Source organism: Tripterygium wilfordii, chromosome 11 (assembly GCF_013401445.1).
Source record: "Tripterygium wilfordii isolate XIE 37 chromosome 11, ASM1340144v1, whole genome shotgun sequence".
In the NCBI taxonomy this organism is placed as follows: Eukaryota; Viridiplantae; Streptophyta; class Magnoliopsida; order Celastrales; family Celastraceae; genus Tripterygium; species Tripterygium wilfordii.
In genome coordinates this window covers 3,491,713-3,504,526 of record NC_052242.1, presented here as the reverse complement: position 1 = coordinate 3,504,526, position 12,814 = coordinate 3,491,713, and the positions used below count along the sequence as shown (strand labels likewise).

General features: G+C 36.3%; 1 protein-coding gene across 2 annotated transcripts; it reads right to left on the bottom strand.

The window, feature by feature from the left end:
• Nucleotides 1-9,383: 9,383 nt before the first annotated feature.
• On the bottom strand, nucleotides 9,384-12,170 carry LOC120009462 (RING-H2 finger protein ATL46). Of its 2 annotated transcripts, none has more exons than XM_038860078.1 (2): nucleotides 10,273-12,170; nucleotides 9,384-9,510 (listed from the first exon to the last, which is right to left on the bottom strand). In XM_038860078.1, exon 1 carries the CDS (start codon nucleotides 11,407-11,409, stop codon nucleotides 10,276-10,278), a length of 1,134 nt encoding a protein of 377 aa, XP_038716006.1. In that variant the 5' UTR covers nucleotides 11,410-12,170; the 3' UTR covers nucleotides 9,384-9,510; nucleotides 10,273-10,275. The 2 variants fall into 2 exon arrangements, with proteins under 2 accessions (XP_038716006.1, XP_038716005.1); XM_038860077.1 differs by lacking the exon at nucleotides 9,384-9,510 and adding an exon at nucleotides 9,711-10,017 and having other exon boundaries at nucleotides 10,273-12,167.
• Between the last annotated feature and the right edge of the window lie 644 nt (nucleotides 12,171-12,814).

The following is a 12,814-nucleotide window of genomic DNA, read 5'->3' as shown; positions in this document are numbered from 1 at the left end:
CAACCTGACCACAAGGTCCTGGGCAGACAATCTGACCAGACCAACCAGACTACCTCCCATTCTCAATCCAAAAATCACTGTTGCTTGTCAAAATTTGCACTATTTTTCTCCCTTGGAAGATCTCAACAACCCAATATTGTTAGATGCGGTTAAAAGTATGTATTATGTAATGCTCACGATACCCAGTTCAAAAGGATTACATAGAATTAAACAAAAAGTGTATAACTCATTCTTTGTTCTTGCAGCATTTTCACCTCTGAAGATCAAATTGGGTGGAACCTTACAAGGCAAGGTGACATACTAGAGTTATGGTAGTCAACAACCTTGTACTCCATTTGTTAAAAAAAAGTTGAGAGATGTTTGGGTTTTCGTAAGGTTGCATATCTCTGGAGGACCAACTGAATGATTTTTTTAAACAAGCTAGTAACCCTTGAATCTGTTTCTGCCTTTCTGGTGGCTTTAAACTCTTCGTTTATGAGATCCGAGAACTGATTGATTCCGAGCTTGTAAGGCTTGTTTTTAGCTTTGTTAAAAGATTCAATGAGTGTCAGATTTTCCTTGAAAATATTGAAACGCGTCTCCTTCTTGTTATCATCCTCATACACTCTCCCATATTGAGCCATCCATTGTTCATGCCTATCATACATTGATGCATCCAGGAGAGTTCTAGCTATAGCTTGTGAAATGAAAACTCCTAGAACAAAAATCAAAGCCAAGAAAATATATGAACTACTGCAAAAATCAAAGCCAAGAAAATAACCACTTGGCAGTCGGCTTGAACACTTGGCAATTGGCAACACATTTGTACCATTTTATCATCAATCCAATATGAATGATACACCAATGTGAAAAAAGCCACCATCATGAATGCAATGCCGCTCTACTACAAGTTCATTTTTGTTAATGTCGCTGCTCATAATAGCAACATTCAAAAAGACAAGACAGTGTTGTTGTTTGCGACAACGGCCTAAATAATTGAAATCGAGCGTTATATCTAACAAGTGCCAAGACTATAAAAAGGTCTTGTTTTTCAGTAATTATATAACATACACTATATTTGAACTTTAGGAACCACAATTATGTCATACACCCAGAAAGAATAAAAGAAAAAATGACCTAAAAATTCATGTTGTGCCATTGTGTTTACTACTAATGTCCTTCACCACCAGCACTTGGACCTGTATTCTTGATTCCCCAGAGACCAAGATCTTCAAGTACTCCAACAAGTTGATCACCAATTACCCCTCCTTGGCTAGGAGGACCAGGCTTCAATGGCCGGCCTTGTACGGTCACCACCGACACCACGTAGATCAAGAAAATAACCAAGATAAGAATCTGAACTCGTCTAAACATTGTAGAAATTAATGTAAAAGGTATTGATCAAGAGAGAGTTTGGTTTTCTTGCTGTTGTGTGTATTGGATATGAAGTTGTTGTGCAGCAATGGCATGGTATTTATAGTGAGAGATGGTGAGATTGGTTGACTAGTAATGGAGAATATATAGTAAATTGCACCAATTCAAACTAACACACGTGACGTATGTGATGAAGTATGCCAGTATCAGAGGAAGCCGAGGAGAAAATTCAGATGAAGAAATGTTTGAATTTGAAAACTGTGTGGAAAACAGGGGACAGAACATGATTTACTTGACCAATTCTTCTTATTCTCAGTTGTTGATAAACTAGCAGACTTGCAGAGCACTTGATGAGCTCTTTCCCACATATTTCCAGGGGAAAAAAAAATAGAATAGAAAAATCGAATGTCAAAAAAAGTAGGTTGGCTTGGAAATTAAAAAAAGAATACACTTTTAATGGGTCAAGTGAGACTATCCACTCGAGAGTAAATAAAAAAAGATCTCATAGGCCAAAAACCCGTAATTAGGTTCGTTAAAATTAATCGTTCGGATCAAATCGACCGATCATCCAAAATCAACTGATTAATTATCATCAAAGATATGTTAGTGAGGATAGACCGAAACCTCGAAAAAATCGACCAAACAGTCAATAACTAATCAATTGATTATTTTTTTTGCCAAAAAACCGACCGAATACGATCGTGAACACCCGTACATGTAATCAGGGGCGAAGCTATGTAGAGTTGAGGGGGGTCAGCTGACCCCTCTCAAAAAATTTTATTTAGTGCTAATTATATAGTAATTATGAAAAAGACCCCCCTGAATTTTCAATTTAGACCCCCCTCTTGTAAAAACTTATGATCAAAGGGTCAAAACAAGAAGACATGTGACAATTATTACTTATCCATTCTATAAACTTTTGATTTTTAGTGTTATTTTTCATATTTTCGAAGGTATAACTAATAGATAATCCCAAAAAAATTCCGGGACGTTGCCCCCGGACCCCCACTTAGCTTAGTCACCCTAACATAAAATCTAGTGTCCACTTCGGCGACCCCCCTACTAATATGTCCTGGCTTCGCCCCTGCATGTAATTACCAGATACGAATATAATAGAGGAGCTCATGTATCTAAAATTTACCATGTAGTGCGAGATCCAATATTACTGTATTTTGAATGGGTTTCCCATATTTTTATTAAAGAAAAGAAAAAGAAAAATGAGATAGTATACCTGATTTTACTACAATCGCAACGACTGGAATTCGTTGACCTTTTCATTGCTTGCTGGACACGAGAAATCAAGGTGGACTTTGTAACCTATGAATGGGACCAGACTTCTATGACTTTGACCATTGATCGAGCAAGTTCCATGCCATCCAGGGTGGGTGTGCAACAAATAAGGGAGTCTACTTAATAAGGGAGTCTATTGAATATTCCACTTCTTTGAACTTGGACCTTCTTGGGCCTTTGCTCACCCGGATCTGCATAGATTAGATATTACAACCATTCTACACATTTTTGTGCTAAAAGGGTTTTTTTTTATTGAAATATTCTTGAGAAATGTGTTTTTCGAATCTTGAGTACACATACTTAACTTAGTCTAATTGTATACTTAACTTAGTCTAATTGCCAACGCAACCTGTTATCGTTGGTTTTTGTGCTCAAAGGTTGAGTGTGAGTAACCACTCAAAGTCTACCCTTCAAATTCTCACAATTCAAAGTTCAACCATAATAAAAAATCGCAATTACCTAATGATTTAAAAAAAAAGAAAAAAAAAAGAGATTGTTTTGACCACCGACTATGAGATTCTCCATTTATTTCTGCCGCGAATGTGAATAAACAAATCGACATATCCCATGACGTGAAAGCGTTGAGGGAATCCGACAATGATCTGCGACTTCTCCGCGGCTGGCCTCACCTCGCCTCCTCTTTTGTTATTTAAATCTGATTTTGACCGTTATCAGCGGCAATTCACAGAATCAGTAACCGACTGCGCACTTTACGCAGGTAAACAGCAGCTTTAAACATTTTTAAATTCTACTATTTGACAACAAAAAATAGTCATACCCTTCATGTCATCCTGTAACTTGCCATAAAATTTTCCTATGTTTAGTAGCCGGTCTTAATCCTGCACAAAGGATGAAGATTTAAGACTTTTAGTAGTTCGGCAACCACTTTGTCAAACATATAATATTAGTCAAAATGTATAAAAAATCTCCACTCCCTCAAATTAACAATATTATTTGCTTTGGATTTATTAGTTCACTACGAATTCATCGGATTTACATGGTTTTGTTATTTTAGGTTGTCGATATTGGTACATAGTCTTAGATAATGCATTGTTGAATGAGTGATGCTATAGTTTTTATTATAAACTACATCGTTTGTCGACCCTAAATTTTATGAATAAAAATTCAAACAATGATTATTAAGACTCATGACTATGAATCTAAATGGAAAAAAAAAATGTGAACCGTCTTTATTATAGTATTTGTGTTCAAGTATGACACTCCTAACCTATTTGTAAATTTTTTTTTTCTTCTTTGTAGTGTTTATACTTGTTTTGGACTGGCCAGGTCACTCAATCGAGTTCAGGAAGTCAATACACTTGAGGAAACTCTTCGATCGAAATGTAGAGAATATGTTATTTTCCTTGCACAGTTGCCAAGCTTCATTATAGACATTTATGATCACAATGAAAATACTAGATTCTTGTTATTTTAAATCTTGATTTTATATAGTTTACACAAAGAAATCTTAGCTGCCTCCTCTCTCTCTCTCTCTAAAATTTCTCACAACCAGAAATTTCTATCGTAGTATAGATATGAGGAAGAGGAGAAGACCACCATCTCCTCCTCCTCCATGCACCTTTTATAGTATGTCATTTTTAGTTTTTTTGTTAGTTTGTGTAGATCTAGTTTACAATCTCTGTTTTGTTCAATAAAGAGTACGTAAGGTTTTTTCACCACACCGTTTATCATGGAGATGACATATGGTTATTCTCATCCTTCTGTCGTGGATTCTTCACAACACCTGTTGTGTTGGTGTGTTACAGCGACACATATTTGGTGCACAGTGATAAGACTCCTAAATCTAATGGAGATATGTCTTCCTTGACAAAGGGCTTGATCCAATCCATATGTGTTATTTTTGCTTAGTCTGTTCGAGTTTATCCCGAGATAGGGTTTTTCGAGTAGATCTCGGTATTTCCCAACATTTGTTCTTCAGCATTATAATTCCTTCCTCTATTGGGGTTTGTAAATTCTTGTGCTACTGACGTGGCATTAGGTACTTTGATATCATGGAATGATGTGTTGGGTTTAAACCCTTTTTAAAAAAGCCCTTTTCAAAAAAAAATCTTGATTTAATATAACAATAGTCTTGATTTTATCACCCACTCTCTTTCTTAGTTGGTTTATTTCTTTCAATTTTATCCATATCATAGAGAATTTGTTGTCACAAGCAAAGCTGATGGATAACGATTAAATTTTCTTTCAATTTTATCCATATCACAGAGAATTTGTTGTCACAAGCAAAGCTGATGGATAACGATTAAATTTAAGGATAATGCTTGAGACCCTCAAAAAGTGATACTCAAAAGACCCCCATTTAATGTGAAGTGTTAGATTTGAAGTGGGTCATACATGTGTGTTTTTAATCAATGGCTATTTTAATGTCACATAGATTTGGGGGACTTTTGGGGGTTTCTAGCATTGTCCTAAATTTAAAGGAAAGACAAGTTGTTACAATTCATTAATGCAATCACACTTTCTACATTCTCAAAACCGACAATCGACTTTTCCCGATAAACTAGAGTAACTGCCACGAGCGATGTTTCAGTTGCCACCTCCCTCAAAACCCCATCGCATACCCTTCTTTCTTCTCCATCCAGAGAGAACAACACACACATACGACCCAAACACACACCCCACTTACAATTCAACAAAAAATTCAAACACTCATCTATCTTTTTTCATTAGGGGAGAAAGGATCAAGGCTCTAATTAGGGTTTGCGGAACCTTAATTCCCACTTCTGCAAATCCCTATTGAGAAGCCCTGATTTTTTCTCCCGAAAATGCCTTTGCAACCTTCGGAAATCAACACACCAAAAACAGACGACATGAACGAGGCCGCATTTATGAAGCGAGGCTGTTGTTTCTAGATTTCGTGCTTCAATTCCAAACCTTCCCCGGCCGTTGGATCATATGGTGGGAGCAAATCAAGAATGTTGAAAACAACAGTGCCACCATAAGTAATCAAGACTCGTGGTGGGTCCGGGGATAGAATGGGGTTCGAGAATGGTCTAAATTGGCCGCCGATCCTAAATGGAAGGCTTTCATCCGCCAGTTCAATCTAAACAACCAGAATGGGAACCACAGGTTCAGGAGGCAAGGGAAGTTTTAGTACGACCCTTCAAGCTAAGCACTTAATGTCGACGAGATGTCGGGCCAAAATGGTCATTCTGATGATGATATTATGCATCGTGATTTCTCGACGAGATACACGTTCCTCGCGATGCCTTCCCCCACCAAGTCGTCGATGGCTCTTGGCAAGGACGCACCGTTACTCACGTGACAACCACGTCCCTGGGAAAAGAAACAAAAATGACATGTAGCCCATGGCTTTGGTATCCCATTGTAGCCCACTTCTAGGTGGCATGTCTAGTCAGCAATCTTATGTGAGTAGATTTTAAAAATTAAACACAAATATTCTCTCTCTTATTTTCTTCATCCTCACATTTTCTCGTTCTCTCCTCTCTCTCCTCCTTGTCTCCTCTTTCCGGCGACTATCCGACCACCGATCTGGGCTACCGACCTATCGATCTGAAGCGCCGGATCACCTGACTTATCCCAACCTTTGTTTGCTGCTAATAGCCGCCTATTTCGCCGAAATCTCAAATTGAAGTTGCGGCAAACAAAACTTTTAGAGCCCGATCCAACCACTATAGGCCACCCCTCCATTAACCACTACCACCGTTGAACTTGCCTTGACGAGTTCTACATGTTTCAGCCCTTGGATGACCGACATTATTGCCGAAAAGTGAAAACCCATTTGTAACTTGGTTGTAATCCAATTTTGGACCATTAATCAGGTATATTTTTATTTTGCCTTCACGTTCTAAATGTATAGATGATTTTATTTCAGAATCTATTAATTTTGGTGTCATTCTACTGGTTTTAATATGAAACAAATGATTATTTCATTGTTTTTATGGTTATCCATTGGTTTTAATCTGAGATAAATGGTTATTCCATTGTTTTTTATGGTTATTCCACTATTTTAAGTCAATGAAATAAATATTGCTCTCGGACGAAATTCAGTGGAATCAGTTATTCCACTGTTTTAATTCATGGAATAAACATAGGTCTGAGTCGAAATTCATTGTTTTTTGATAGCACAATCCATAATTCATTGTTCTTTAAAAACATAGTCTATAATCCATTGTTTTTTGAAAACACAATTCAGAATCAATTGTTTTTTTGAAAGCACGGTTCATAATTCATTGTTTTTTTGAGGTACAAGTTCAGAATCCATTGTTTTGAGTTCAGAATCAAATATTTTTTTAAACTAGAATCAATTGTTTTTAGTCAAAAGTAATGGAATTAAGATCCGCATGATAAAACCCACCAACAATGGATCTTGTTAGAAAGAGTTTTATGCGCTGATTCTGAATATGTAATCTTTTTCTAAATTTAGTATGTATTTTGAGAGTTAAAACGTTTAAAATTACGTTTAAGAAAGAGGAAAAAGTCATATTACAAGATTGTTATTGACATGATAGTCAGAGTGTCACATGGGATCGGGCTATGTGGGTTACCAACTATATAAGCTACCTAATACTATTGGAAAAGAAAATGTAATTTGGGCTCGGTAGCCCGCACTATATGGGCCTAAAATGGCCCGGGTTTTCATGCTCTATTGGTTAGAGGTTTTGGGCCTTCCGGGGTCTGGGAAGGAGGGGAGAGGGTGATGAGACTTGGTTGTCTTCAGTGTTTGTTTTGCTGCCGACGTTTACTTTATTTGTGTTGATTTGGTCAATGATTAAATGTGAATTGTTGCCTTTTTTTTTTCTTGGGATGTTGAGAGATGGTATGTGATAAGGTGGACAAAAGTGAAAGGCAATGGGTGCATTAGTCGCTATTACAGACGTGGTTATCAATGTGAATCTCACATTATGATAAATAAATTGAATATCTGTGATTAAAATTGCAATAACGTCTGTGATTAAAATGTAAGAAAATTGTAGTGACATTCACTACAGGATCCTTTTAACCTCTGGGTGCATGTTAGTAAAAAAATCTAAGAGTGTGAATTGTGAAACTCTGTGGGTCTGTTTGATAGAGTGAAAATATTGATTTTCAATGTTAATGAAAAAGTTGTGAAAAAAAAAACTGAATTTAAAGCTGTGAAATATACTATGAGATGTTTGGTGAAGTTAAAACTGACGTTAGCGGGAAAACTGTAAAAATAAAGTATTATAATATTAGATTTTTTTATTTTGATATTAAATTAAATCTAATAAATATAATTCTTATTAAAATTAATTTTAGTTATTAATTAATAAATATTTTCTAATTAAAATTTTATATTAATTAATAAGTATTTTATATTTAATTTATAAAAGTATTTTATAAAGTGGAAATATTCTATTTTATAAAATGTAAATATTGTTTTATAAATAATTATTTTATTAAATATAAAATAATTAAACAAGCCACCTTTTGAAATATAAATTTAATATATTTTAACATAAATTTAACATATTATTAAAATATGTTGATTGCTACACAAGTGGGTCCCAATTCTATAAAAGTGAGACTGTCAATGGGCCCATTTGACTTTTTAAAGGGCAAAAAAACAAAGGCGTTAAATGGCCCAAAAACTCTTACCCGCAGCTTCTGGTTTTACAACGAAATCGTTGTCATGTGATAGCGGTTCTGCTACAATTTTTTGTGTGTTTCACAGAGCGGGTCCGCAAAGCAGCTCCGCTGGAGGCTCCGCTAGTGGAGCCGGAGCCGCCCTGCCAAACAGACACATGTGGGTGCTCAAATTTCAAAGGAAAACCTCACGTGTCCATATATTTCTTTATTTACTTGAACCTGTTGCGGCAACTGGGCTGGCCTGAAGATGCAGAAGAGACAAACCAGAAATCAAATCTTGTCATCTGAGGCAGTTCACACAACATCTATATCATCATTAATACTTGAGGTACTTGGTTTGTGAACTGTCATTTGCTCAGACAGTCTGTTGTTTAGGTACTTGGTTTTGGTGGGGTTGGTAGCATGGTATCTACATACTGCATCAGCACTGAACCACCCCAGATAAATAATTGGTCAATTCAATCATATACATACAACACATACACGTGTGAACTATCTCATACAAAAAACCAAAGTTTGCATTTTAAAAAAAAAAAAATATTTATTAAAGTTTGCATCTTGAAATGCTTTGATAGCAATAGCATCCCTTTTTATCTCAATCTTTATTTAAATTCCTTTGCTGAATGCCTTTCATTCGTCAATTTTGACTACACATTTTTCCCCATCAATGCAGTGTAGTGTACCAATATCTAAGAGTGACAAAAAAAAGTTTCGAGTAGGATAACAACACACATATTTACAAAATATTTATATGTTCAGGATTGGATTTGAGACGTACTTAATTGACCAATTCCATATTGACTTAAATCCGGACAAATAAATATAACAATAACCTAATCTAAGTTAGGGTTCGGATAAATAAATCGAACAAGATTTATGTATTTGGACATGAACCCGAATTTAAATCGGACAAATTTTTTATATTTGAACCTAGATTTCAGACTTATAATTTATGTCCAAACTTGATTTAATCCAGAGCGAATAAATTTGATCATCTAGACCGAACAAAGTTTTACCAGCCATACTAATACCATCTCCAAAATCCTTCACTGCACTGAATCTTCTTTTGTAAGATCATCAAAGTGGATTTATTATAAGGTTTTCATTTCAACATGGTCACATGGGGTTGGAGAAACTATGACCAAACAACATTGCCAAAATTTAAATCAGATGACTCATCAAGAGATATAAAAAGGTCTGCAACATTGCTTTCATGGATCCCACCATCACTACTACTGCCCCAGCACAAAAGAAAGATCACTCCATCAGCAGATTCTGCCCATATTATCACAGAAAGGGTTCTTATTTACACAGAGGAGGAAAGAAAAGTGAGGCCAACATACTCCAGTTACCTCATAAGGCAATGAAAGCAAAATCAGTTTGCTTCATATGTTAGATCTTGTACTCTCAAAACAATTAACTAGCATATATTTGTCAAAGAATAAATCTTATCAACGAAAACTAACTAGCATAAATTCAACAACTGGGTTCTATCAAAAAAAACTGTGAAAGTATGTTAGCGTCAACTCAGATCATTCAAGATTCAGGTGTGTACATACATTTGGTACCCGTCCGAATCTTAAGAATTTACAAGGGAACTAAATGATTCAGAGGATTAAATCAATTCAAAACATTGTACAGTAACTAGAACAAAGTGTGCATATGTTTCTAAATGCTGTTTCGAAATTCTCCTATTGCACTTCCTGCAATGGTGAAAAATGGAATGGCCCAACTGCAGTGTTTCTTCATCTTATCCCTTTAGCACATAAACTACTCTACTACCTGTCAAAACATGGATTTCTCAGCTATTGGCAGGGATGAATTTGATCAAACACATTTGAAAATGCCAGTGAAAATTGATTTCCAGATTGCAACAGAGAATGCTTAGTACATTAACGATATTCCACAACCAATCCACAAATTTTCAATTAGCAGCAAAAAAAGCCTTTAAAATGGAGAAAGCTAAATCAAGGCCAGCAACGGGTAATCTTCAAAACAATTGATTTATGATTTAAAAAGGAAAGAGGAAATAGAAACCTCTCATCTTTCTTCTGTTTTCTTCATCCATGGCAAGTCCACTGTAAGAGAAGAAGGCATACACATCGGGACCTCAGAAGGGCTTGAAAATTTGCCCTTCTTAGACCATTGCCAGATTTTGGAAACAGAAAAGCTCTCTCCTTTAGCAACACTACTAATTTTCTTCCCTTCTACATCGCCCTCAACAGGAGGATTTCCATTCTGCTCTATTCCTGTCTCCAATTTGACATTGCGTTCACGCTGATTATGACTTAAGGTAACTCTGAGGTCTGAGTTACCAACCACATATTGATATGAACCCATTGAGAAACATCTCCTTGCATCCAAATTACTGCTACTAGTCTCTCCTCCTGCCTCAACAACCTCATCATTTAGTCTCCTGAATTTTCCAAGTCTCACTGGTAAAACTCCCTTATCAACGACTATTTCTTCAATTTCTACTCTTTTCTGACCCGAAGCAAATCTATTTTCTCCATTACCAGGATACCCATCCTCCTCTCTCAAATCATCAAAATCAAAAATTGGGTTTTCAATGGGAAACCCAGGAGTGAAGAGGGTCCCTCTACAAAGTGGACACGATGAGTTTGAAAGTAGCCAAGTATCTATGCAACCGACATGGAATGCGTGACTACACATAGGAAGCAATCTCAGCTTGTCTTTCTCAGAGAATTCACAAAGACAAACAGCACAGTCAAATGGCTCTGTTGGACCAACTATTTCTTTGTATTGGAAAACAGGCAGAGCATCTATAAAAGCTTGATCCAGACCAGAATCATGAAGATGGAAGAGTTGTTGTAGCTGCCTTTGAAGGGTATCAGAGCTAGAATTTTCCGGATATCTATCGGATTGAGAGGACTCTGCTGATGACGGTTGCTTTACGAGGAATCTAACAAGCAGGTGGAGAAGGCCGGATATGAAAAATAGCACAGCAAGAATCACTATTATAAAAAGAACAGCTGGGCTTATTCTAGTACCCGAAGGTGATGGTGATGGTGATGAAGGGGGTGGTTGTCCATGGAAAGCATCAGTATATGGAGATGAAGATGAAGCAGAAAGAGGAGGTGGGTACATCAAGAACCCATCTTTTTGCTTGATTTGGTGCCGAATCCAAGCCATCTTCAAATTAGTATGTTCCATCAACAACCTATGCTCTTTGCTCTCTCTATCATCTCACAGATCATATGAGAACACCCAAAAACCATGCTACTTCAAATTCAAAAATCAAACCTATACCCCACCCATTTTTGCAATAAACACACTTTTCCGCTTCAACCAATACACAACTCAATAAACCCAAAATTTAATTTTCCTTCATATTTTCCCAGATTTGAATTTGAGTGCAAAAATTTAGAGTGTAGAAGGAGGCAGTTATTAGATGCTATAAATATCTTATTTGTTTTGCGCCATCACAGGGAACCCAAGTCACTGATTGAGCATCAATAATAAGAGAAGCTGACCTGATTTTTTTTGAGAGGAGTCCACCAAAATTGCTTATTTTAAGAGCTCCTGCAATGGCTTCTCTAGCAGCCAAAATACCCAGCACCCACACAAGCTCTCGGAATCAAATAGCACAAATAAGAGTAAAGTAGAGAAATGGGTATTTGTTTTCTCTCCCCAAAAGACACTCTCTTTGGTCTTCCGGTAGAACCAAGAGAGAGGGGCAAGCAAGGGTGGCAGTAACAGTGGGTTCCAAAGTGCGAGGTAAAGGATGCCAAAAAGAACTGGGAATTGGGCCACATGCCTCTGAAGGCGCGTGAAAATGTATTGGTCAACCATAAAGCGACAAAGTGAGATTGTCCTATGTGGGCTACATCGTGGGCCTGGGCTTGTTTTCTAAAAAGTCTACTTGTGAGTTGGTCTTGCTTGGATACAAGGGTGTTAAAAACTTCAAACAATCGGTGAAATTGAACCGACTGTTAAATCCATCGATTAATCGATTATTTTTAAAAAAATTATGTAAAATCGATCGAAATAATCAAAATAACGGATTAATCGGTTCAATTCATATAAAAAAAATTGATTGTTTACATCCTACTTGGATATGTCCCACATCAACAACATGTCTTCAATTTTTAACCAAACAATTTATTGAATGATTTGCTTTTAAGATGTTACTTGTATTAGAAGGTTATTTAAGGTATGCCTTTGAAGAATGAGGAAAAGATTATTTAGTCTTAACCTTTAAGGATATTTGGTGGAGTTTTAGTTGATAATGATATGTAATTAATTAGTTGGATAATTAAGGAAGACACATCCAAGTAGGTAAATGAAGAATTATTTCATATGGATCATTCTCTATAGTGTAAGGTGTGCCTACAATCAATAATCATTACCATATAAGTTGGTTGTGTTGTGCCACACATAGTGGCCATCTCAAAAAGAAAACTAAATCACTTTTTTTTGGAAAAGAGAAAACTAAATCACATCAAAGCTAATATTCAATTATGGATTCATTTTCAAGGTATGTGTGTTTGGTGTGTTTCATTGTAAGCCTCTCATTGGGAGTAATGTACTTGTGGCACACGTTAGGTTTTGACTCAAC